Below are 27,989 nucleotides of genomic sequence, written 5' to 3'. Positions count from 1 at the left end.
GAAGGTGCTCTTATCATGCACCAACACCCTAAAGGCACGCATGGCTGACAGCATGGCACACACTGACAGCTCTACGCAATCTGTGCCTTATGTTGAAGGATTTCAGTTGTGTCATCTTATTTTTCTCCCTCACTTGTTCCCTTTCCTTTTGGTACAGAACTCATAGGTTCTCCTGGCTGCACTACCAGTAACAGCTACCTTCAAGACTTGATTAAAGTGCACTTCATTTTCATTTAAGCCTTGCCACCAAACTGATTTCATTACTCAGCTCCCATCTCTAACACTTCCAGCATCCCAGTCAGTACAAAGCAAGAGAACATCGCACCACCCAGCCTCACCAAATGTCAATAAAATGTACTCATTAAGCATCTTTCAAAGCTATACACAGAGCAATATAAAAAGCATGGATATTGTTAATCCCATGCAAATGGTAATCCTTCAGTTCTGCACAGCATAACCCATAGGCAGCCACAGGGCACTTAGTGTAATTGATGGGCTCTCCCTTAAAAGGGCCCAGCTGGCCCGGGAAAGCTGATGTCTGGGTTCTATTTAAGTGGAACTCACTTAGCAGCAGCATCTGTGGGCACTGCGACTGGTTACCCCAAATGAGAAAGACAAGAGAGTGTTCCTGGTTCACCTGTGGTAAGAGGAATAGTCCACAAAACATGTTTGACAGGGACTTCCCAGTGTCTTGAGAAAGTTTTATATTGAAGTGCTTGGAAAGCCAACGCTGAAGGCAAGTTCAGATTGTTTTGTGACTCCTTTACGCAATAATGAATTTTGCCTTTCTTTTTTTTTTTAAAAAAGAAATACTTCAGGCTGGAGCTTGTTCAACTTTGAGGAAAGATCAAGACTGCCTTTTCTCTCCACCATCTATCATCTATATAGTGTTGAAATACATCTTCACGCAAGCACTCACTCTCATGACTGAGAGAGGTCACTACACATATGGTATTTTCTTCTTTTCTCAGTACTTTGTGGTGCTGTAAGCAGTAATCAGTAGAAGCTTAGGGGAAAAAAAAAACCCCACACATAACTGACTCTTTTAAATCTTTTAAAAGCAACTTTGAAGGACCCACTCACTTTCTCCTGCTACCAATACTAACGTGCAAGACCACACAAAACGTGACATGTTCAAGAAACCATGTGCCTGTGTCCCCTACTCAGCTGCAACTCTTCAGTCCCGTTTTAAGCCAGCCTTAAAGCTCCACTCCCATCGGTTGCGCCAGGAGTTGAGCCTTTAACAGAACTGAGCCCTTGCCTGGTCCCTCCCCAACCCCAACAATGAATCGCACCCCGTACTGCACTGATGCTCCTGATGTCATGGAGGCAAGTCACTGCAGATCTGCCACCTCAGTCACGTACCCCTGCAGGGAGTGGCTTCTCAAACATGCCAAAACTGCCATGAGAAGAGTCTCCAGCCAGCTCTCCCTGCTGTTTCTTTGTTCCACCCCATGTGTAGCTGGTGTGTAGTCTGTGATAAAGGTGAGGAGCCGAGGTTAGGTTGGACCAACAAGGGAGGGGAACTGGCAAACACTCAGTGATAGATCAGTGATGGCATCCAGAATGAGCAATGGTGCAGAAGGGGCTGCAGAACCACAGAGTGGCAACCCCTTCTGCTCCTCCTCAACTGCTCTTCCCCTCTAGCTTTGTCTGCCCAGACATTGCTCCATCACTTGAGCTATCACCATCTCCAGAGAACAATCGTTTCCTGTATTTGCCACTATTAGAGCAAAGTAAGTTTTATAAACAGCGTGTTTCATGCAGTATGGTTTTACCTCCTTATCTTTCCTTGAGGGCCCAACTATTTGCCAGACCTGAGGTCTACCATGCATAGTGGTAGCTCTCAACTCCACATAAAGGCTTGTTTGTAGCTTAAATAGACACAATGCTCTGCAACACATGCACACTTACTTACACTCTGCAAGCTCGTGCCTGGACCACAGAATGAGAAACCTGACAACGACAGAGGAAAAAAAATTCCTCAAGTTTCTTTTCTAACCAGAAGTATAAAGCCATGAAAAGTAACACCTTATCTCAAGCACACAAGTTAGAAATTTTCTTTTAAACAGCAACAACCAGCAAACCCTCTGCTCTACATTTCTAGTCAGCATCAGCCTTCATCTAGTCCTGCCAACTCACAGCTCTCCAGGCTCTGTGCATCCCAAATGCAAACCCCTAGTATGCAGACCAAAACTGGTCCTCTTATCACCTCCGAGCAAACCTTACCCCAAACAACCTTACGCACCTGACCCCACCTGAACACTCACCCCTTACCAGATCCAGCGAGAAGCCTGCTTACCCAGCCCCACCTCTCCAAACCTTGCCTCCAGATCTGCAACATCTCCCTGCTCAGAAGTCAGCATCGCTCTTTTTGACAGTACAAACATTCACCTAGACTTTGCAGAGCTGCCCATCCCGAGTCCCATCCATCTTTCAGGCAACCCACAGTAAGGGCTAAAGATAAAGAAGAATAAACAGATAATGTCATTACTGGATCCTGGAAGTACCACCAAACTACACTGATTCTGAGCAGCACCAGCCTGGCAAGCTGCTGGCTGCATCTGATCATAGGTTTAGATTAGGGAGTGAAGGGGCTGAAGAACCAGCTTTGTTTCTTGCTCATTTAGGTGCCAGAGGATTGGGATGACAGCTGGTGCTGATCATACATCCCAGGATGATGCCTGGGGAATACAGGACTTTCCTGTTTCAGGGTAAGGCTAGAGTTGGAACTCGGGTTGGAGTGCCTCGCTCAGGGCTGGAGGCACTGGAAAGCTAGATCTACCCCTGGACCCTGATGAGTAGTAGGGGGCTGCAGGTGGCTTCAGAGAGAACACCAGCCCTGGCTGAGTCTGGGAAGAGGGCGACAGCCCAGAGTTGACCTTGGACTTCAAGGGTTGGGGCTCAGATTAGGTATAGGGATGCAAAGCAAAGCTTAAGAGCAGGAATGCCAACTAAATGCTCTGGATCCAGCAAGCTCCCAGAAGATAGCCATGAACCAAGCTTTCTGTCCTCATATCCCCCCCAGCAGCATTCATGCCAGCCCTTAGCCCAGCGCTAATGCCAGGAGAAGGGTCATTGCATTGCCTGTCTTTCATCCTGCTCTGCAATATAGCTTGTTGTCTTAAAAAATAAACCAGAAAGAAACAACACACACTCAAAATCCCCACGTGATACCTGCCAGCTGCAAGTCCTGCCCAACGACCCCAGCCTCGTGGCCTTTGCAAACTCCGAAGCAGACATGGGTGTCTGGGCTAGATTAGAGAGAGTGTCTTAAATCTAGTGCTGTAGGCTAGGTCTAGCATTCACGCTGTTGCTTAGGAGAGTTTACAGTACCATGCAGGCTGCAGAGGTTGGAGGCAGATTGTTGCACGTCAGGAAAAAGGGCCAAGTTTATTCTTATGTCAATCCTTTCAAAATAAACAGCTGAGGAGAGGGGGGGAAGAGCAGCTTCAACTCAAACTGTGTTTAGGGCTGGTGACTGTTGCAAAACAATTGCTAACTACTGCATTACACAAAAGACTGGTGTTTATACCCATGAATTTGGACAGTTGTAGAACAGCATCCTTACCATTTTGTAGATTCTCACCATGAGTCTTCATACCTACAGGGGGGGAAAAATATCCCCTTGGTGGTTGTCATGTGCCATCTAGAACCTCACCTTAAACCCAGCACTAATGCTATTACTGCAGCTCCTGCCTGGCCCGGCCCACAATAAATTAAACCCCACCACTTCTGAAAGTATAAAACTTTCTGCAAAAACTACATATCCAGTCTAGGTGTCATGTGAAAACCCACCAGCATTTATAGAAAGTTATGTGGAGAACTGAAATATCAGTAGCACTTTTCATGTATTAAGGAAGTCCTAACACTTTCCAACATAGTCTGAACAAGAACTCACTTCTCCCTCTAGAGGATATGAAAAACTAGCACAAGGAACATAAGATCATGTCAAGACCAGGAAAGTAAAGAGATGCTAAGGCAGAGGGTCAGTGGTTTTGCTTTGAAAGTCTAGTAGCATTTTAGAGGGACCAAAATTACACCTGTAAAAACAACTGAGTTAAAAAGTCTTGTATTTATTTCAACAGCAATGCCCTAGAAAGTTCAAAGTAAATTCTCAGTTTGCTTTTTCCATTTAAACAATCTGTGAAGCTGTTTGCTACGGAACGTATTAAAAGTTCACTGAGTGTGACAAAAGTTTCCTCAGGTCCTTCTTCACTCACCGAAAGCCCAAATCCTTTAATTTCCTTTGTGGGAAGAGGGTGATGACAGGCAGGTTCCTGTAACCAGCCAAGAGACCTCTACACACTTTCCCACCTCAGTGGTCCCCCATCATTCTGCAAGCACAGCCCAGGAGAGAAGCCCAGGGTGAAAGGTACACAGAGGCAAAGCACCTGCCATGTTCTGCATCTGTGCATCATATTTACAGTATCATACTCCAACTGGCTATACAATTTTGCAGGTGAAAATAGCAGGTAAAGATCAGCTGGAGGACCAGGTAAGCAATCCAGTATTCCAGAATCCACCTCTCACCTTTGCACCCCTTCATCATTAGCTTCTCCACTAGCTGTGGACCAAAAACTACAGGACACATTAGTCCTCAGGAAACATTGGCCTCGCTGCTTTTATATCTTGAAGGACCACAGGTGTGGCTTTTGCCTGAGCACACATGCCAAAAGCAAGCATGCAGCCTGCCACAGCTAGTTTTGCATTGTTTAATCAAAATATTTCAGCACGGAAATTAAAACCCTCTAAGGAGACATATCCTTACGCACAAAGCTGGTTTTACTGGCTTCATCATGGGGAAACCAAATCTGCAGAACTCCACCTTCCAATGCTTCTCTTGCTACATATAATATATAGTGTGAGAGAAACAACAAATTCTTACCTGTCACAGACCTCGGAACCAAGACAAAGCCTGATGCCAACTGCGCAGAGTTGCAAACCAGCCATATGGTACTGCAGGACTTCAGGGAGATGGGAAGTGAAAACTCCACACCTCACTGATGAACTTTTTTGGAGCTGAGCATATCTTAGCTAGGAGGATCTCTCTCCCAGTCCTTCCCCCCATCCCTCTCCCACTGAGTCAATGACTGGGAAGATGGAACTACTTGGGAATGCCCTGGAAGATAGGATTAATTGCTTTTGTATGTTTTTGTCTTTGATAGCAGAGTTGTAAATACTCCCACTCTACATACTTGAGCTTTCAGATGTCATACTTGAGCCTTTGGCTGCAAATTCCCAGAAGTGCATTTTTCGAAGCATCTGACCTGTGCCTGAGAATTTGATGTTCTTACACAAGGTACTGGCATTCCTGCCCCGGCAAAAAACTGCTCTGTCCGCACAGCTGCCAGCAGCAGGGCACACTGTAAACATGCTGCTATGGCCAACAAAGTATGTGGGCCTTGTAAGATCCTAATCCCTGGAGGGGGAAGAAACCCTACCTCATCATACATTGATATCAATAGAACATAACTGAGTATCTTTGCTACTTTGAAGCTTTTTCTTTAGCACAAGATACAAAGTCATGCCATCCTAATCCCTGGATCCTAATCCCTGGAGGGGGAAGAAACCCTACCTCATCATACATTGATATCAATAGAACATAACTGAGTATCTCTGCTACTTTGAAGCTTTTTCTTTAGCATAAGATACAAAGTCATGCCATCCCACCCCCGTCCCTATCAGACCAGTGCCATTTGGTAGTTACGTCTTAACTATTCTGTTGCTTAAGGTACCACCAGACAGACAGTTGTCTCAGGGTCCTGGCCCAAACAGCTCCCAGCCCACCCCACTCTTGTGGACAGCCTCACTGCTATGCATCTTAAGCCTGCAATGGCCAGGACACACGAACTGCCCTCACCACCCACCTCAACAAGTCCATACCCAGCTGCAACAGTTATCCCCAGGCCATCTGCATTTGGACATGGGCTTTTCCGGCATGCTTCACCTCAGGTGCTCTGCAAACACCCTGGCAATGTAAACATGCCCTAGAGAAACACCTGAGGCAGATAGCTCCCGCTTTGCACAGCCGGCACAGACAGTCCTGCTGCACATCACTGCGAGCAAGGCTGCAATCTTAGATGACTGACTCGGGACCACCTTCATGCTACAGGATGGCTAGAGCCAGGCAAACTTGATCAGGCTGCTGTGCACAGCCTGGGGGGAAGACAAGGTTACGTGGGCTGGGATGTTTCCTCTTCCCTCAAGCACAGATGCTAGCAGCCTCCTTTCTCTGAAGTGTCTGCTCAGGTAAAGGAGGTAAACACCCCACAGTGGGACACACACTTGGGCTCTGGGGGCTTCCAGCCTCTTTGCCAAGAACTAGCATCTATCCTTATCTCTGAGCGGCCAGCCCAAATGAAATGGTTATTGTCTCTTGTGTCTGACAACCCTTGGCTCACACTCATCAGCCATGGACCAGTTTCCTGGTAGAATAATCCACTGCTGAGCTACATGAAGCTGAAGTATACACAGCTTCTTAGAGATTCACTTACGCTTAGCCCACTTCACCAAAAACACTGAGGTCTGCTCAATGCACAGCCTGTTGTTGGAAGAAGGCAACAGCTTGGACACAACCTCCCCCTAGCCCTTACACACACTTCCTGGTGCACACACCTTCATGAAACCACAACTGCCACCGCAGTTGCACACACCATAGCCTTGTCAGTCAGCAGGAAGAATACTCAATACAATGGGATTTCAAGGACAAAAGCACACAAAGCTGTTATTGTTTCGGTCACCTTCAGCACTGCACCTATAAACACCAGTCAGGTTCAGGGCAGCCATCACTAAGGCCACCTCTGCCTATGTCGCTACACAAGCTCCCATGATAGTAAGGAAAAGCAGGGAATATTGGGTCCGTACATCTAGCAGAATCTCAGCCCTTGGCATTAAGACAAATGGCCATCAATAGCACTCACTCACCTCTGAATGTAGGTCTTCCGCTTCCTCCTCTCTTCACTATCAAGTCAGAGGCTGCCCCCTTTCTTGCACCTGATGTAATGCCATTTTCCAAAACAGATACTTCATCTCAGTATCCCAAAAAACATCCCCACTTGATGAGGAAATACTGGTCTTGCTTCCCAACATGATCCAGCAATACTGCCTACACTTAATGAATATTATACACAAGAGTACTGTAAATCCTTGTATGGATAGGGAGAAAGGGAGCTCAGAGACAGAGAGAGATGACCAGTTCCTCTCTTATCAGATTTCTAGCCAAAGGCACCAAAGAGGTTATGAAGGTCACACTGGGGAATAAACCACATGTGTAATTGGCCAACATCATCTCTCTTTTGGGTGTGGGAGTTGAGGAGCAGAGAGAATGAAGCTTCACCATGTCCCTGGCCAACTCATCATTGTTGGATATCCATTGATGGATAAAAGCTGTCAAGAGGATGCATGTCCTGTAACCCCCATGACATCAACTCCACCCCTAATGTTGGATAACTTATCAAGATATTTACTGGAATCAGAACCTTTCTCTGTGCTGGCAGAGGGAGTTCTGAAACTACAGTCAGTGGGAGAAGGCAGCTGATGTGCTACAGCATGGAGAGGACACCTCTCCCAAGACTTGTCAACCTCAGTGGCCAGAGACTGCCAAGAGAGAAGGTGGCCTGTCTTCAGTACGGTGACTGTGCCTCAGCTCAAGCGGGTCTACCAACTTCTCCCTGCTGAAGAGCTGGGGCATCTCAGCACAACGTGGACTGGTAATGCTGAGCCACACCACAGAGAGATCCTGCCACAAGCCTTTAGACAGCACTGAATTAGAAAACACATGACTAATCTTGACAGCAAATACTCATTTGACCGGCTTACAAAATAACTGCATCATACTACTTTTAATAGAAAGAGTACCCTATGTTGGGATCCAAGGGAAAAAGAAAAGATCATCAGGCTTTGGTCTGTTTGAGATCACTTGATGACTGTTTCAGAAGGGCACTGGGCAATGAGGACAGCTGCCTCCCAAATCACAAAACTCATCTTTCAGTAAGAAAATGTCAAAGGTGATGCAAGCACAGGGGGGCAGCAAAGGCACAATGGCAGGAGGGTTATCCACAGGTGACGCAGAAGATGGCTAGCTCAATTTGCTTCCATACAGCAAAGAAGGCAGGGGCCTTTGAATCGCCAATACGCCTCCTCCAGAAATCTGTTTGAATCAAATCACTCTGCTCTGGAACAAACCAAACTAGCATGTATGCAGTGCGAGGCAGGGGAGTAAGACCCCAGGAACAAATCAGTGTGAGTTAAACAGGTTAAACCTGCACAGGTAAAGGATTTTAACATGCGCAAGTGTTAAACTCACTCTTTCCTATTGAGAAACCCATGGCATATCACTCTTTTCGAACAATTACACCATGTTAGTAACAAAACCACCCTCACAGTTAATACTGTATGTATATAAATAAAGAATTTTTAATTTAAAAAAAAGAAAAAGATGGTGACTAAATAACCCACAACAAACCATCCCTTTCCCCAAGCCAAAGCTGACTTTATTTGCCTTTCTTCATTTTTGCAGTCTTTTCTTTCCGCTTCTTCACATGCTTTGGGATTTTGTTTTTCCTCTTTTCTCTTTGGGCTTCTTTAACCATCTTTTTCCTTTCCTATAAAGAGCCAAACACAATTGTTTAAAACCAGAAGGAATGAGAGATTTTGAGCAGGTCAATCAATTGCTATATTAACAAGTTAATTAACACATCACATAAAAGGTTAACAAGAGGAAGAAATAAAAACAAAGTCAGTAAGGAATGGTGAGGAGAAAGAAAAAAAGAAGTATAGCTTGGAGGTGGAGCTACAAGCTGCACACTAATAATGATAAGACAAAATTCAAACTAGTTAAAACCTGAGCTTCACGCAACCTTTGAAGACAGGGAACAAAAGATGCTCCTAACTCATGCTATTTACACCTAAGATTACAACAGGATGCCTGATCTAGGTTTTCTGCTACCCACAAGGCTATTATAGTGTGTGTTTCTATATGTTATGCAAAAACACTGATCTAGTAACTGCTGGTAACTCAAAACAAGCTGATTATCATCAAGATTGTCAAGAAAAGGTGCTATGCTACTGCAATACGCTATAATTTGTGCCAGACAGTGAACAGACTACACTCAACTGGAAAACACCAAGTCAGCATAATGACATGTGGGGGTCGAAGTAATTGGTGCTAATCAGTTGTTCAACCTACAGCTGAACACATAGGTTACCAAAAACCTCATCTTACTCACTCAAAAAGAAGTCCAGATGAAAACCTACCCATAAGAATGGGAAATCACCAAGACTTGCCTGCTTCATGTCTGAAAGGCAGGAGCTTTAGATTGATATAAAGTCTCCAGTAGAGCATTGCATTTTTATTTCACAGATATGGAATGTATTAGCCTACCTTTCCTAGGAAGGAAAGCCTAACAAAAAAACACCCAAATCTTGAACCCGTTAAGCCCAGCAAGTTTCATCCTTCTTTTGCAGAGTACCTAAAAAGCTGCCAAAAGGCTCACACCCATGGCTGATACTCTGTGCAAGAACCTCACAAAAACAGAGCATAACTTGTTCTGCATTTTGGACATTGAAACCTTAAAAAAACCCCAACAAACCCAAACCATAATTCCTCTCCATGACTGCGTTACATCTCTTGCCCACACCAAAGCTAACCAGTCTGTACTAATGGTACTGCAAAAGCCACTGTAGTACAAACATTGCCATCAAGTCTCCAGTTCCATAGATCAAGCGGGCTCAGCTACCTGGGCTTAAGGAGGTTTATCAGGGACTGCGACCACAAATCTGAACACCAAAGCCTGGAAGAGTAGCCAGAGGCACTGAAGAGCTGCCCAGGCTTCACTAAGTTCTGCTTTGTGTAGCCTTAGAATTCCCTGCAGTGATGTCTCTTCTAGCTTTGTCTAGGCTACAGAGAGCTATATGTTCCTCTACATTAAAAAAATACACTAATAAAGCATCCACAATGAAATTCACCTCATCTCCTCTCATTCTGCACAACAGGAAGCATCCATAGCTTGTTTCAGACAAGAAGTAGCAAGAACCACTCAGAACTAAGTTTTTCCTACCACATCAGCAGAGGTGGGAAAAATTAACAGTTCCTGGCCGGCTGACCTTTTTATCCATGCCAACTTCAGCAGGTTTATCTTTGGGATGTACAGATTCTTTACAGCCTGAATCAGAGTCCTCTGAGCTGCCATCATCATCAGAGTCTGTTTCTGACACATCTGCCTTCTTTTCAAGAAGTGCAGGAATCTGTAAGATATATCAAAAGAGAATTATATCAAACCAAAGAAGCCTACAATACACACACACGTATATACCGTATACACAAAAAAACCCAAAACAGAATCTGCTGCAAAGAAATGCCTGAGCAAACTTGTATGTTCTCCTTTACTACAGCCATCACCCAAGTCTCAAGAAAAAGAACGAAAAGTTGGTTAATCCAAACGAAGAACAAAGACTCTAGAATGTGCAACACAGATTTTTAGGTCAGGGCTCACAGTGCAGCTGTATTGGCACTCTCAAACTAATTTCTATAAGTTAATCAGCAATTTGCTACCATATGTGGAAGCCAATTTTTAATTATACTTGGATCATACCCAAATCTACCTTGGGGGCACTGTATGTACACTTTATTGCGAACACAAATATCTACACTGGAAAATTCACTTGTTCTTAAACAAGCCTGGAGACTGCCACAGCCTGATCCCATCCATAGTTATATATCCAGTCTACACCACTGCTACATAACATTTACAAAGGAAGGAGGGGGAATCCACATAGGGCTTCTGCCTTTAATTTAATTGCTAGAGACTGATTTGTACCCAACCTCTTATCCAACATACTTTACAGAAGTGTCACTGTCAAGTACTTCAAATATAGTAAGGCGTAATATCTTACACCTTATTAACACCCAACAACAGGGTTGTTCTTTACACAGTAATTACAACAAAGCTACCCTGAACATAATAAAACTTGTAGTCATGCTACAATTTAAATCAATTAAGTTTTCCATAACTGGAAAACATCTTCCCTCCTCTCCGTCTTAGAGATCATGGCCATAGCAAGGATTATCATTTCATTCTCAAACAGCCCATCATCAGCCACAGTGCACAGAAGCAATTCATGAGGTGCACAGACACACTGTCTGGTCACTCTGCAGACAAGAGGCTTCTTTCTTGGTGCCAGCTGCAAGACAGGGTGTTCTCTGTAGTCCTTGAAAGTGCTTTTCTGCAAGTGGCTAAAATTAAAGATTTCAAAAAGACCCTCTTACCTCCTGAACGCCAGACAAATCCTTCTTCAGTCCTGTCACAGTCTGGTAGAGAATCTACAACCAGGGACAGAGAAAGAAAATTACATCATCAAAATATGAGTCTAACCAGATGATTTTAAAGTATGACACTAGATTCAGTACTCCACACCTTGGTAACACGGCTTCTGGTTTTGTTTGTTGCTATCAGTTTCCAGTAACTATTATGCATATTCCCTCCCTCGTTTTTACAGTGCCTCAGCATGTCTACTTACATTATCTTGCTGAACATTCAATGCCATGTCCTCTTCTTTCAATTTCATCATTATATCCACATCTCTCTCATAGTTTTTAACATCAGTCAAAGTTCGAGGTATGTAAGCCTTCTTAAACACCTAATAGGAGTGAAAGGAAACACAGGCTCTCTAATTTACATATAGTTTCATTATGTTCTTTCTTCCTAATTATGCATCCTTAAGAGAATAATCATGAAGGATTTCATGGCTCAGAGAAACTAAAAACTAAGATGGCAGTCACCCACTACCATCTGAACCGCAGCCTATCTTTTTTCTGCAGGACGGGACTTAGCATGCCACCTACACACTATTGATAGACCACGACTAATAAGGCTCCCTTCTTAACATGACTACCACCAGGCACTTACGAACTTCTCCAATCCTTCCAACTTTCTCTTAACCTATTTGAGTCATAATATTTCATATTCTAAGGATTTCCTCTAATGTTTTTATTGTGATGTTTAAAATGCCTTCAGGAGGAAACTTCATTAAAATGCACTGTTAGAACTTAATCTCTTTATATAACAATACCTGCTATAACCTACAACCCAACTCAAAAAAGGTTCCTGCAGCATAGTTCCTGTATAGTACAATGAAACCTAACTGCAGTATTAATAACACCATGCTTAAAATTTGTCATGCACTCTTTTTGAAGCAGTCCTCCAGCAAATTTAAGTCACTACCAGATCAGAAGGGAGCATTTGCTGCTCTTCTTCATGGCATCAGTTCAGTTCCAGTAGAAACTCAGCATGCTTTATGATCATAACTGCTAGACTAAGTGCTGTGCAAAGAGCAGAGGCTTCCACCTGCACAGAGCTTGCCCTCAATCAGCTCTACTCTTTTGACGAAGGAAGTAACACAAACTAGCCATGGTTACAAGAGAAGTCTAAGAGAAATAAACTGAACTTAGATGTTAGTAAACCAGCTGTCTTACAGGTCAGTACCTTTATATAAGCAAAGGAATAATTGGTTTGCAAAAGATGGGCTTGCAGCAAAACACTAGCATCTGACCCTAGAGTGCAGAAGTTGTATGCTGAGGATATCTTAGGAAACAAACAAGCAAACAAAAAATCTTTCACTGGCCAAGTCTGAGCCAGCAGCATTTAGTAAAACCTAAAGAGCTCCAAGAGAAAAAGAAAAGTTTCTGATAAATCAAGTAGTATTGACTCCAAAGATAAACTCCATGTAAACCAGTACAAATAGGTTCTCGGCAACAGAAACTCTGCTCAACACAGAGTTGCTTGGTGGGGGTTTGTTTGTTTCTCCTGTTTGTTTGTTATGTTGTTGTGGGGTTTTTTTGTTGGGTTGGGAGGAAGGTGGATAACTTCTGGAACAGATATATAAGACTGAGATAGAAATTGGTTTGCTTTACATCAAGCCTTTCCAGAACATTAGCAGTTTTCTGGAACGGACTTGAAATGGCTTCACTTACTGTAAAAGCAAGAGAGAGAATCAGTACATGGAAGAACTGAATTAGACTGGGACTGGAGCTAGGTAGGCAATTTGGTCAATGCACACATCCAAACATCCTGCTTCTGTATTACTGGTCTAAAACCACCTTTCCACTTAGTTTTTTTGTTAAGTGAACCTGAACTGGAAGATACATCAAAGGACCTAGCTTCAAGCAAACACTGGTTTAGGAAATGGAGTATTTGCCTTCTAAAACCTTATCACTGTCAGGTTTTACACATGGCATCCCTTAATGCCTCACATCTCAACTAGCTCAAGACATCTCAGTATCACAAACAATGTTTTACTTATCAACTGTACACTTTGCCAAATAGAACACTTTTCATTGTTTAGAAAAAGCAAGGTTAATATTAATTTCGTAGCAAAAATCCTTACTTCCTCATCCACTTTATCTTGACTGGATCTTTCCTCCTCTGTTCTTTTCGATGCTATTTCCATTGCCTAAAGAAACATAAAACAATATGAAGATATCACTCCAGAATCGCACCACTTAAGCCAGCTAACCATTCCCATCTGTGTTTCTCCCTGTTTTCTATCCATGCTTCACTCACAGATACTCCAGCCTTCCCTATGGCAATGTCCTGAGCGACACCTAATGGTAAACAACGTTTCTGCGAAGCGCACTTGAAGCTGCAGATCTGCTTCATTAAGAGGGAAAACATGCTTGCTGTTCCTCCTGGACGAAATTATAGCAGGCCCAGCATGACTGCAGGACATACCAGCCCAAGGAGCAGCGTTCGGTCCTGGAACTTGGCTCTTCTCACACACATGGAGCAGGCAAGAGGATCACAAGTAAGCAGAACCACACAGCACAGCTCTGTCTCGTTCAACCCCCAACACGACAGAAAGTACAGAGCATCTGGAAAACCCCACACCGTACTGGTATTTTGACCACACTCACGTGGTCTTGACCAGAAAGGACACATCAAATCTCCACTCTGACCATGGCATATGTGTTCCCCATTTCTCTTGTGTTAATTTAAAAAGCTCCCTCAAACACACGGTCCCCCTTTTTAATGAAACATCTAACTGGGAGCAGAAGATTGACAGCCACAGATCAAATACATGGGTGCTGCTAGCAGGAGGGTTTACCACCGCCTGAAATCAGTGTGTTTTGCCAGCTGCTAAATTTGGCTAGCAAGATCATGTACCTTGGACTAACACTGCCCTGAGTCACTCCCTTCCTCCCTCAGCCCACCCTGCTCAAATCTGCATTTTTACCCCCATTCTCTATATAAGCATGGTTATATTTCTGCAGAGCTTCTTGTTGCCAAAAGAACTAATTTAAAGCACCTGAAACAGCCACTTGAGTTTTCATGATCAGACATTTTGAGAAAATGAATGAAAGTGATGACATCCTATAATGGTATAAATAGAAAAAACCTGTATGCATTTTTGCACACGATCAGCATAATGTGATGTCCAGCCTCCTTCAACAGCAGGACGTAGAGTAAACGACATGAAAGAGCTTGAACTAGGTCTGATTTTATTGTTCAAGTCTTCCTACATAAGCAACAAGGCCTTACCTTAGACAGATAGTCATCAATATTCTCGCTTGTGATAGAAGGATCAGTAATAAACTCAAACAGCTCCCTCACAGTCATCACTGCAACATTGTGCTTCTGGAAAAAGTCTACCAGAAAACAAGGGCAGAGACAAACACCGTAAGTAATTACATGTAATATATGCAGCTGTGATGTTAAAGTGACAGTTATAGCAAGCCAGCGACCCTGATGACTTGGGAAAGTCTCAGCAGCATGTACTGCATCATACTGGGTTTAGTTATCAGATGACTCTTGGCCATCTGAAATAAAACTGTTCATTTTTGAGATGAAACACAGCACAACCTTATTATGATCTACCTAAAAGGGAAGACATTAACGTATTAGATTTTTCCTCAATAATACACTCAGAATTGATTCCTTGCGTCAAGCACAACCAAATTCGGAGGCTGCACTTCTGTACTAAAAGACAGAAGTGAAAGATACTGTGTACTGCTTAATAAGCGTATCCTACTAAAGTTCCCAGAAGATTTCTCACCATGAAAAATTGATCATAGAAAGAACAAAAAAAGGATTTAGTTTGGAGCAACTTTCTGTGCCCATGGCACCACAAGTCTTTGCAATGACCACAGCTAGGGCAGAGCATAAAGCAAGGTGTTTCTCAGTCTCTGTAGGAGGACTACACAGAGAAAGTTGCAGTGACAGAAAACAAAACACCAAAACCACTGCAGCTCACTGAGGCACCAGAATACTAGTGAGAACAAGCTAAAAGACACAAAAAAGAGCAAAGATGCAAGTATCTGAACCAGAAGGGCATTATTAGAAATCCATGACCAGAAAAGGATTAAGGACAAGCTAGCGTACTGGTTATCAACAAACACAGAGCATCAAAACGCACACAGCTCTACCTCCACAGGCTTTCAAGAGTCTCTGAAAAATTAGAAAAGAAGTCAACGTGAAAAGAATGGGGGGACAAAAGCAGCCCGCAGGGACAGATTTCTTGCTCTCAGGGAGAAACACACCCTAGCAGGTATGTGTCTGTTACACAACATGCATATTCACACAGGAAGACCAAATTTTCCAGAGAAAAATACCATGAAGGTACCTTATTTATCAAAATACTATGACAAGTGATAACATCTGTAATAAATTACTCCATGCCTTGATCCTCTCATCTGACCTGGACAAGTAAGTGCAAGGAACTTTATAACACATGGTAACTTCTTGCCAGCTGAGGAATTCCAGATGTGGATTCCATCACAGAAAGAAACACATCAGTAAGTCTGCACAGTCCTTTAAGTAAGGGAAGTTAAAAACGGGGTGGGCGCTGCTGCACACTGGGACTGATCTCGGATCTATCATACTTTTGAGATCATAGAATGGTTTCGGTTGGAAAGGACCTTAAGATATCTAGTTCCAACCCCCCTGCCATGGGCAACAACTCCTCACACTAGACTATGTCGCCCAAGGGTCTGTCCAACCTGGCCTTGAACGCTGCCAGTGATGGAGCTCATTTTGGCCAGATGGTTTCTGGCAGCATAGGCTCCACTCTTCTGAACTCGGCACAGTACACTGCTCCCTGAGGAAGTCATGAGAAGCTAGGAGAGGAAGTATTTTAATGGAAGCTTGACAGCCTCTACAGCTAGTTATACCTGAAAGAACATAGGTGAACACAGTTCACCTTCCTAAATAAACCAGCTATCAGAACCAGAGCTGAAGTGCAGCCCACTCACCATTAACGTTGGCACAATCCTTTCGCAGGAACTCCAGTGCATGTGGGTGGTCATGTTCCACAGCCTGAGACACATCAATGATGTACACGTCCCCACTGTGGTACCTGCAAACAAACCCCCCCAAAAAAACCAACACATACAGAGCTGCACTAACTCTGCCACTGTTATATGGGAGATTATAAAGGGGCTCGGAACAAACTGTGCTTCAAACTTAAGAATCAGCAATCTTAACATATTTCTCTAACATACACCTCACATACTAGAACCAAAATGGCTTTTTTGGGTCAAACCTTTCCCTCCTCTACATGAGCCGTATTATTAAACTTTAAAGAAATAATCTTCCCATGAACGCAAAAAGCAGTGTTATGGGTAGTGGGAGAAAAAAGAAAAATAAAGGTACCTTACTAATTTGTTCTCTAGTTGAGGGTTTTTTGTTCGTGATGGGGTTGTGGCTTGTTGGTTTTTGGCTTTCTTTTTTCCTCTTTGTTTGTTTGGAGTTTGGGGGGGGGGGGTTTGGGGGGGGTGTTTGTTTGATGGTTGGTTGTTTTTTGGTTTTTTGTTTTGTTTTGGTGTTTTGAGGTTTTTTGGGGTTTTTTAAACAGAGAAAGCTCAGATCTGGGTTAAAAGCTACATAATTAATAAAGTTACAAAACCCAGTCACAAAAGGGACCCCACCCTCCCTTAGAGGTAGATTAGTACTCTCACATAGAGGTTGCCAATGCATACATTTTAGATGTCACAACTTGGAGCACAGTTTAGAAACATACAGCATATTAAATTCACTGAGATCTGCATGAACAAGTCTGGCATCTTGGTACATTCTTCTCATGTACTGGATGATCTGCAGGTACAGCTCCCGGACTTTGGAGTCGGATAACTGAGCATTCTTCAGCAGAGGAGCAGGCCTTGAAATTACAACACAAATAACAGAAAGTGAATAATTTTTCCTTCTTCATCCCAGCTGCACATGCTTTAGTTTCTGTACCTGATCCCCCTGCTTACTGTGTTAAGCAAGTCAGTATGAGCAGCTAAGTGCATGGAGCAACCATGAAGGGCAACAAAGCATGGTATATGCTTGCCAAAGATACTGGAGCTCTGTTCTGTGAGCTAATTTGGACCATGCCACATAAATGTTTGTACTACAAAATGATGAGCTACCTTCATTTATGATTAGCAAGCCTTTCCAGCCTTAATCTCTGAGTAAGCTAATTTACTAATTCATTCTGCACACAGCCAAGGCTTCAGAATCACGTAGATTGTCTGCAGTAGTAGCTGGCAAATGTCTGGGTATTCTGAAAGTTACATGCACATGTAGGTGTAACATGTTAATTTTACAGGCCTAAAGTAATAGTAGGTAAAGCCAGAGGATTGGTTGGTTTGGTTTTAATAAACCTTTGAGGAAAGCTACTAATAAATATTTGATTTTTTTAGGTTACTTACCTATCACCTTTACCAATAAAGCCCATGAGAAGCACATGACTTCTTAGCATAATTGGCTCTGGGCAAGGTATCTGGGCTGTACTCAACCTGTAACACAGGAACAAAGCCACAGAAAACTGAAACCAACTCTACTATTTGCACTGCACTTGTGCCTATAGGAACTCTGTTGCTTTAAACATAAGACACAGTAAGAGCTCCTTTACTCAGGCAACTCTCATTTGTGAAGAACAACTAGGAAATGAAAAAAAGCCACAACCATTCTCACTCTGACCCTTCTCTAAGCACTCCTGTGTCACACAAAGAATCTTTACACAGTTCAGGTTAATACTAGATTAACCTATATCATGCAGCATGCCATTACTCAGCAGCAGCTATTTCTAGCTTTTCCTCACTTTTCAGTCATGTCAGACAGGGAGTTCAGACATTGAAAAGCCTGGAGCAAGACAAAAGAGTATCTTTATTCCTCCCTCCCCTTTCTTTTCTCTCCCACAGGGAAGCTTAAGACACTTTCTGAATACTCCAGACACCCTAGAAGGTAGAGACAGCTGCAGTCCGGCAATAGGAGAGTACCTCCTATAAACTTAAAAGTTTCAGTTACCTTCTCATGCTGAAATAAAAACTGGAATAATCACCTTATTAAATTCCTCATTTCTTTTTCAGCCCACGTCTTCACCATTTTTCTTGGGTTGCCTTTACAATATCCATGACGAAATCTTTAAATAAAGAAGTAAAAGACAACAGGGACCCTTAGCCGAACAATGCAGCATGAGCACCAGTGACTTTACCACCTTTCAAACAATGCCTCTTCCCCAGTAAAACCAGGCAGGAATCAACTCACCTGAATTCACCGCTCACATATTTATCCCGATCTTTAAACATCAGGATAGATGTTTTGTAAATCTTTATTGCTCTGTTCTCTCCATTTGCAGTACTGGCATGATATACATTAGCCTATCAGGTTATAAAGACAAGAAATAACATTAAATAAAAACTCTTTAAACCAACATAACCTCTCCTTTTCTCTTTCTGACACCTGGAAAAGATCTGATAAAAAGATCTGATCTCACCCCAGCCTCTATACAGCACCCAGCTGAGTGCACAAAGGCAATCTCTCTTTCTACCAGAGGCAGCTTACAGGAAGTACAGCAGACTGGGTAGGGGTGTGATAATGCATATGGGACAAAAACAACAATGCACAAGAAAACGCCACCTCGTTCTCATTTTAGAGACTGAAACAAGCTCGTGGGCAAAGGGTTAATTTGAGCTTCTGCACTACTTTGGCTCTAAAGCATAGCGCAAATATCTCATGTTGACACCTCTACACAGAGTGGAAGTATGCCTTTAATCAGCATCCAAGGACTTGGAAGAAAAGCAGATCAGCCCAGGTGGCCAAGCATTCTAAGACTGATTTATTAATTTTCTTGGAAATTTGTGATCTGGTTTTAGTTATCAGCAATATTACTTGACAATAACAGCACACAAACATGCTCATTTTGTAAAAGCAATGAAGATTTAATAGTATTTTAAACAGAATTTTGTCACACCATTTAGATACTTCGACATCTGCTGACACATGGAGCTGGTCTGATCTGCATGCAAGAGAGTCTCGCATGAAGAAAAAACTACCCGGCTTCGTATGTTTTTTCATGCACTGTTTAATATCATCTGTACGCATTCGCATAATCATCCAAAAATTTCAGCTGTAGCATACAATTAACAAGATCCACAAATATAACATTTAAGTATTCTGAGAAATCTTTCATACTTGGGGAAACTTGTTTTCTATAATATAAATTGCATTTTATCTTAACATAACTTCCTACCAATCAAGCAACACAAAGAAAGAAAAAATAGTGCTAAACCCACGTATTTCATCTTTCATCTTCTGAGCAACATAAGCTTCTCCCTAGCTTGCTGAGAATAGACTATTACATCATTTGTAATAAAACTTACTTCTTTCCCTGTGCTGATGCAGCCATTGATTTCTGATATGACACCTCTAGTTAGCATCTTGAACAGAATCATCCGGGTCCTTGGATCCAACACCTCAAATTTAATACAGAATAGTCAGCACAATCGGTGTCTTTGAAGAGCAGAAAACCTAATAATACAGTCCAGTCTTAGCACCATATTCAAAGACCCACAGCATCAGACTACTCTTAAGGACCAAATGATAATCCAAACAGCAACCACTCCGAATTTTCCCACGATTCTGGAATGATACTTCACTTTCTCTTTCAACATGATTACTTTTTAACTTTTTTTAAACTAAGCATATGTCCTTGAGCTACCTCTAGAAGAGACATAAGAGAACAATTTCCCACCCACAGTTGCATTCAATGTGTTAAAGTAAGTTCTCCCTTGATACACAGCTACCATAACTGAAATAGAGCAGCTATCTGGCCTTCAGCCAGTAAGATTTCAGTCTCTTGCTAAAGAAGAAAAAACCCAAACCCAGCATCTATTTATTGTGCTTTGGAATTTAGTAAGAGCTTAAGATGGAATTCTGCCTTGCAAAACACAATGCTAAGCACAAAAATGAGCTAAAAATGTTAATGGAAGCAAGTACAACCTTCATACAAGAAACAAAGACGACAGACATCTGTTTAGGATAACTTGTTTCAGCTAGGATAGAGTTAACTTTTTTCCTAGTAGCTGGTACAGGGCTGTGTTTTGGATTTAGCGTGAGAATAATGCTGATAACACACCAATGTTCTAGCTGTCAATAAGTAGCACTTACTCTAAATAAAGAACTTCTCAGTTTCCCATGCTCTGCCAGTGAGGACAGGCACAAGAAGCCAGGAGGGAGCACAGCCAGGACACCTGACCTGAACAAGTCAAAGGGATGTTCCATACCATAGATCATCCTGCTCAGTATCTAAACTGGGGAATCTGGCTGGGAGCCACCAACCACTGTTCAGGGACACGCTGGGCAGCAGGTGGTGAGCAGTTGTATGGTGCATCACTTGTGCTTCCCAAATTTTATTCCTCTTCCTCTCCTTTTTCCTAATTGTTATTGTTATTATTATTTCTATTATAATTAATTTTACTTCAATTATTAAACTGTTCTTATCTCAAACCACAGGTTGTACCTTTTTCCATTCTCCTCCCCATCCCATTAAGGGGGAGGAGGAGGAGGAGTGAGCAAGCAAGCAGCTGTGTGGTACTTCATTGCCAGCTGGGGTTAAAACACAACACCATTGATTCCACGATTCCACATTATTTGTTCCAGCCAAAAGATAAATTTGATGAATGAAAGACTTACCTGTTCTACTGTTGCTCTGTCTGACTTGTCTTTGACTCGATACCTAGCAAAAGTGAAAATAAAATTATACGAACCCACATACGGGCTCAGTACTTCAGGGTAAAACATGACATTCTCCATGAAAGATAAGATGACAACCTCCAGAAGTAAGGCTTTCAGTTCATACAAAAGCAAAGGTTTCTCCTGCAGGTGGGAGGGAGTAGGGGGGTAGAAACCTATAAACATCAGTGCCCTTCACTTTTGTAGTATCTTCTTGCCTCCTCTGAATTATGCTTATTCAGGAGAAAACAGTATATGTTTTAACAACCTAGGGCTGTAAGCTGCAGGCTTAAAAATAAATTTTAAGAAGTACTTTTCCCTCACCAAATCATCACGAGGAACCTTCAAAAGGCTTCCAATACCTTTTTAGCCCAACTGCTTAAGGACCTCTGTTTAGAAACAGGAGTATCAGCAATAAAGCAGTCTTTTTCTAGAGGAATTATACCCATCACTTCTGTCTTACTACACCAATACAATCAGATGTGCTACCAGCAGCAGCGAGAGAAGAACCAAAACTTTAGAATTATTCAGGCAACTGATCAGGAAACCAAAAGGTTTAAGACCAAAAGGCAAACTGCATGCAAACTGCTTACAGATTTTGTTTTTCTCAACAAATTTATTCAAAACTCAGGTTGACACTAGGAAATAAGAACTACTCTTCTGGGTCCAAGTTATTTAACTGAAAATAGAACCATGAGCAATACTCACATGTCTGCTTCCTTCTGTCTAGACTTTTCTGTGACTCTGTTTATAACAGAGTCATCAAAATTTAACTTATCTGAAAAACACATAAGAAGAAATTAAAAAACATAAAAATAAAACCCAGAGAAGATTCAGAATTGCCCCTGTAATTTCTGTGGCCAGCCGATATGCCACAAGACAATGTTAAAAGACAGGTGGAGCTCTCTGTAACAAGCACAGCAGCTTAGCTACATACCAAAGCTAACCTAGTTCTCCACTCTGTGTACACAGGTGAGTGAGACAGTCCCACAGACCTGGAGATGTAATGCCACCATATCATAATGGTGATATTATTTAATGGTGATGACACCTCACCATTAAATTTTTCTGCCTTTTTCTTATCACAATCAAATGCCATTCTTCTCAAGAGTAAGTAACAGGCTCCAGGATTCTTCCCCCATGATGTATTTAAAATGGTGTTTGATTAATTGTTAAATGTATAAAAGCTGCTGTATTTGGCTACATATACCAGCACCACTCTTTTGAACCTTCATTTTAGAACCACTTCATTATAAAGGAAAACACAACCTCTACTTACTACCATGTCAAAAGCCCCCAATCACATCTAGCCCTAACAGCCTAACAGGCTGAGCTGAGCTGCCATTTCCATCACATGATAAACACCAAATTACACTGGCTAGGACAGCAGCCTCCTTGCTTATTACAGGAAGTCTACCCCATGTTTTCATCTGTGTGGCAACTGTTAACTCACTCCAGTGAGTTCTGGCTTAAAGTAAGCAGAATTAGTCTGAGAATATCACAGAGAGGTATCTGTTTTCATAAAAGAAGACAATGCAATCATACTCACCTAAATTAATTTTATGTTCAAATTTCCTTAAAGCCTTGTCTGTAGGGGTAGATATTTTTGCTGAATAGCAGCTAGGGGTCTGTCTATTTGCCTGAAACAAAGGATTTGTTAATGTAAGTTGCCTTCTCTAAACAGGCCTTTGAAATACAGACAATATCACTGGTGCTAGTCAGCTCAAATGCCTATGCCTAGAGCTAAAGAAAGAAAACCAGAAAAGGTGAGGAAATGAATTAACATCAGATGTTACTTAATTCAGGAAATAAAAATACAGGTGCCACATCAGTTAAAATTCAAAAAAGTGCCCCAATTCAGGGTTCTTTTTAGTCTGGAAATTGAGCTGCAAGTCTTTCACTTTAATACTTTTTCTATGTGTAAAATGAAAAGAAACAGCAGACAGAAACGAGCAGAAAAATGAGAGGAAGAAACGAAAAGCTAATGACATGCAGGTATGGTCTTAAGTAGAAAGAATGAGGAATATGCTCAAAAACACAGAGGATAAATATCAAAAGGTAAGCAAAATCAGTAGAGATGAGGCTAGGCAAAGAAAGGGAAGTTGAGGAAGGTAAGGAACAGAAGGAAAACTGCAGTGACAAAGAGAATCCAGTAACAGGGTTTGAGACAAGGAAATCAAGCAGAGCTCTAGCTAAACCGTATATATACACATGGCATGGCAGAGGAACAAGAATCAAAGGAAGGACATTCTCTCAAGGAAAAATCTTCTGTTTGAATTTATGCTCAACACAATGCTAACGAAAAACAATGCCTTTTTGCTCTCAGGCACCCTTGATGCTCACAAAATACCCTTCAGCATACCTGTGGATTGCATCCACCAGCAGTACTGTGGTGCTTTGTGAGTCTTCCCACTTCATCATCCCAGTCCCAGTCTTCATCTTCCTCTTCATCATCGTTGTCATCATCATCATCTCCTTCCTCAGTATTAACTTCTTCGCACATGCGTGACTGGCAGTTAGTGACCTCACCTTCTTCAGCTATTTCTGTGTCTTGTGTAAATTCACTTCAAACAAATACAGATGTTTGCATAAGTACAAATGATTGTTACAGTCATCAGAATTTCCATACATTTATCCCAAGAGATGATTTCACAAGGTTAGCTCTCCATGAGATGTTTCTCACTTCACCTGTCTTCAAGTAAGCATATATGAGGATGTCACTGCCTTTAAACGATGGACTACATTTAAATGATCTTCTTCACCACAGCAGTGCTGCCTTCTAAATTGTTCTGTAGTTACACATATTTAGATCCCTCTGATTCCAATCAGATGAACACATTGGATCAGGCCATCTGGCTCCTTCGCCAGAGACGAACCACTCTGCTTGCTGCCGCAGCAGATTACCACCTGACAAAGTATCACACAAAATCTCACCAGCCAGCCAGCCAACCTCCTGGTAATTCAGGACACCAGCACAACCTACCTAAACCAAACAGATCTAAAAAAGAATCTGTGGGAGAAATGAACCATTTTGACTTACTCGCGCCTTAATGTCTGTAGTACATCACTTTTTTCTGCCAGAACAAGTATATCCCAAAGCAGACTCTCTGCTGGCATGTGACATTTAATTAAATGAATCGTAAACTGGAAACAAAATGGCTTGAACCCATAACACAAGACCATTCCTTATTCACTCCCCGCCAAATACAAAAAGCTCTAGGCTTTCAGTCCAGCAGGAAATGAGCTTTAATTCCAAAAAGAATCAAAGCCATCTGCTCTCCTCAGCAACGCACTGTTCTCTTATACGGTTTCGCACGTTCAGTTACAATCAAATACCACCAAGGTGAGATCGCCTCCACCACCCCAAGCTCGCAGGTGGGTCTGCCCACTTTAGAGATGAAGCAGAAATGACAAGGAACTGAGAAAGAGCTGAGAGCGAGCACGCAGCCTCTCCTCAACCATGCTCTCATCCTGGGGCAGCGCACCCATCCCCTCTGCCGGGCCGCTCCCCTCCCCGCTCGGCGCCTGTAGCCGGCCGCGCTTGGGGACAGAGGCACCCGAACCGCGCCTCACACCGGCGGCTCTGGCAGGGCCTGCGGGAACCGCTCGGGCCCCCACAGCCAGGCCCGTCCGACCTCGGCGCCCCCCCCCCCCCCGCTCAGGGGCCAACACCCGGCCACCCGCCGCCTCCTCCTACCCGTCGGAGCACTCCGCATCATCAAACTGCCCGGGCACGGCCTGGCTCATGGCGAGCGCCCGGTAATCCATGGCGATGGCGGCGGCGCGGTGCCCTACGGCGCCGGCAGAGGGACTGGAAGCACCGAGAGTGAGCGAGGGCTCGGAAGCGAGGCGGGGCCGACCCGCGCCCTCCTTCAGGTTCCGGCGCGGGGACTGGCTGCCTGACGCCAGAAGCCTTGAAAACCCTGGAAGCCCTCCCCTGGGCTGGGAACGGGCGTTTGTGCCGCCGGTTCACGGCTGGTTATCCCAAAAACATCAGCGATGAGCTACAGCCTTCCCGTGTCTGAACGGGGCCTGCCGGCACGCTGGAGAGTGTTCGTCAGAGATTGCAGTGATTGGACATGGGGCAACGGGTTCAAACTTAAACAGGGAAGTTCAGGTTAGATGTAAGGAAGAAGTTCTTTACTGTGAGGGTGGTGAGGCACTGGAACAGGCTGCCCAAGGAAGTGGTAAATGCTCCATCCCTGGCAGTGTTCAGTGCCAGGCTGGATGGTCCTTTGAGCAACCTGATCTAGTGGAAGGTGTCGCTGCCTGTGGGTTGGAACTAAATGATCTTTAAGGTCGCTTCCAACCTAAAGCATTCTACAACTGGATGTTCACGCAATTTGGAGCTCGGCACTTTCTGTACTTTTGGGTGTGAGTACATCACCATGAGAGCGATTTCAATTGCCATGTACTAAGATGAGTTATAACAACATTTCATCTATCAATATAGATAAAATACATAAACCATGGAGTAAATACTGAAAAAGCAGTCACATAGATTCTTCAACAAAAGCAAGTATTAATGCAGAAATAGTAAGTCTCTCCCTTATGTACATAAACCATACTTGCCTTTTGCAGGTATCTTTGAAGAAACAACACACATCTGGGAGAATCATTTAAGAAGTTCAAAGTAGAAACTGGAAACATGAGGTAAACTTTATTTATAGTCCACTGACTTGAAGAATGCTTCACCTTTTCATTATACATGTAATTGTGAGAAGCGCACTCACTTTTAGAAAAATTTAACTGGGGACAAAGTCGGTGGAGCAAAGGTTTATTTACAGCGCTGGGTGCATGCCTTCATATCCCGCATGCACGCTTGTGAGTATGGAGTCAAAGTTTCTTATAATCGAGCCTTTTACATATCCATAGGACTTTTAGGAAGACGAATCCCACCTCCCAACAGCCGATGCAATCTTCATTCTTTCTTCCAGGAGGGTCTTTTAAGAGCTAGTTGATAAAGGCTAGTAGTCTTCTTTGATACGAACCTTTGATCTACTTAACCCTGTGCATGTGCCTAAAGCCCCTTCTTATACCTTGTTCTGTTACTTCCAGATTAGATGTTGGTTCAATCAAGCATGACTGCCATACGTCCTACATCCGGCAGCAAAAGTCCCTTATTCCTGTTTGTTTCATAGTTTCAGGAATTTACATTCTTCCCGTCTGCCTGTACAATTGTGCTCAAGCAAGATACAATGCAAAAACAAAGATAAAGCAAGCTTTTGCTGAAGCAAACTATTTATATTATTAATCACATTATGAAACTGAAGGCATTTTCCCCCAGTAACAATTTTACCTGTAATTTCTAACTGAAAGATTTTAAAATGCAAGGATACAATGCTTGTATGTAACTGTGACCACATGCAGGACTCCTGACATGAGCTGTCAAACCTAAAAGTTGCAATAATGGCCATCATTGTCCATATGTATTTTGTTATGTCTGTGAATGCATACACAGAGCAGTCTGTGCAAGAAAAAAAACAAATTTCTGCAGCTTGCTTCAGTTTTCACAGTGTGTTTCAGATTGTAAATTGTTTAATACGGGTACTTAGCACAAAAGAACCGCAGCCTAGTAGGCTTTAAGGCACAGCTCTAATATTGCAGTCTGGGCTCAGTATTTTGCTAAAGCTAGGCAAGGTATCTCAATTATTTTCCCACACACTTTTAATTAACACCTTTCTATGCCCCCACCACACACAAACTCATGTTTGATCACCACACAGGTTAATTAGTTAGTAACACCAGGATCAGCTAACCCAGATGGAAAAGCAGCACATAAAGTACATAGTCACTGCTTAGAAGACACAGAATGTTTCACATTCTACAGCTTTTCTAAATGGAAAAACTCCTTTAGCATACTAGTGTTCTTTTACTTCCCCTAAGACAAAAATATTCGGCTGCCTGTCCACCCACCAAAAAAAAACCCCAAACCCTGAACCAACTAAAAAAAAAAAACTCAAACAAAAACCACATAAAAACCCACAAAACAACCAAACCGTGACTAGGTTAAATTAAACATGTTTGGCCAAAGATTATTGAGGTAAACAAATTTAAAGACCTTCCCAGGAAAAGTAGTATTATACAATTGGGTGGGTATTATCTGACTAGAAATACGTTTCTCAGTAGCAATGGGTGTTCCTCAGCTTTCATAATCACACTTCAGTATCAGTCAATATTTAACAGCATTTCAGCTATATTTTCAGCATGTTAAAAACATGATTAAGATAAAACTTAGCTAGAAAGGTAAATTTTGTTGTTTTTTTTTTTTTTGTGTAATTTGCAGGTTCAAAATCAAATGAATGAAAATAATGTCGAAAATGAAAAACAAAAGACTGAAGACTACGTCTATTATTGCCATCACAGCAAGCTGCATATGCACAAATGACCAGTTGAAGTTACTTCAAAATATGGTTTGTGACTTTCCACCATTCACATTTCATTGTAGACTGTATGCAAATCACTGAATTAACTGTGGGAGAAAAGAGAAAGCTCGGGTTTTTCACTGAATGTTTTGATTGTGGGATTTGGGAAAGCTTTCCAACTTAAAACGCCTTATGTTTTGTGGAATGGCTTGGGTTGGAAGGGGCCTTAAAGATTTTTCTAGTTCCAACCCCCATGCCACGGGCAGAGACACCTCCCACTAGACCAGGTTGCTCAAAGCCCCATCCAGCCTGGCCTTGAACACTGCCAGGGATGGGGCAGCCACAGCTTCTCTGGGCAACCTCTGCCAGGGCCTCACCACCCTCACAGTAAAGAACTTCTCCCTAATATCTCATCTAAATCTACTGTCTTTCAGATTCATCTAACAAAAAATAATTTTCATCTAACAAAAGAGCCACTGAGATAAACGTAACATATGACTTCAATATACATTGCCTAACACGCTTTGGGAAACTTTTCCAATTAAACCATCAAACATATGACTGAAAACCAGTTATTCTAAAGAAATGCAGAACTGTTGAGATGTTGATAGCACCTCTGTGTAAGTAATATTTA

The 27,989-nt window shown here is 42.6% G+C and overlaps 1 protein-coding gene and 1 long non-coding RNA gene across 2 annotated transcripts; one reads left to right on the top strand and one right to left on the bottom strand.

Moving 5' to 3' along the window:
* Window positions 1-8,391: 8,391 nt before the first annotated feature.
* Window positions 8,392-24,822, bottom strand: RIOK1 (RIO kinase 1). The gene is made up of 17 exons (XM_030500978.1): window positions 24,688-24,822; window positions 23,353-23,554; window positions 22,540-22,630; window positions 21,699-21,768; window positions 20,952-20,994; window positions 19,640-19,732; window positions 18,525-18,637; window positions 18,319-18,399; window positions 17,687-17,773; window positions 17,014-17,151; window positions 16,247-16,350; window positions 14,538-14,644; window positions 13,387-13,452; window positions 11,521-11,640; window positions 11,270-11,323; window positions 10,108-10,248; window positions 8,392-8,606 (listed from the first exon to the last, which is right to left on the bottom strand). The coding sequence occupies exons 1-17, from the start codon at window positions 24,756-24,758 to the stop codon at window positions 8,496-8,498; spliced, it is 1,692 nt and encodes a 563-aa protein (XP_030356838.1). The 5' UTR covers window positions 24,759-24,822; the 3' UTR covers window positions 8,392-8,495.
* A 63-nt stretch (window positions 24,823-24,885) lies between these two features.
* Window positions 24,886-27,923, top strand: LOC115614293. Its single transcript, XR_003993676.1, has 4 exons — window positions 24,886-25,107; window positions 25,572-25,643; window positions 27,277-27,403; window positions 27,790-27,923. It is a non-coding gene; the product is annotated as an uncharacterized LOC115614293 (long non-coding RNA).
* Window positions 27,924-27,989: the final 66 nt, after the last annotated feature.

This window comes from Strigops habroptila, chromosome 1 (genome assembly GCF_004027225.2).
Source record: "Strigops habroptila isolate Jane chromosome 1, bStrHab1.2.pri, whole genome shotgun sequence".
NCBI lineage: Eukaryota > Metazoa > Chordata > Aves > Psittaciformes > Psittacidae > Strigops > Strigops habroptila.
This window is presented reverse-complemented; position numbering and strand designations above follow the sequence as displayed.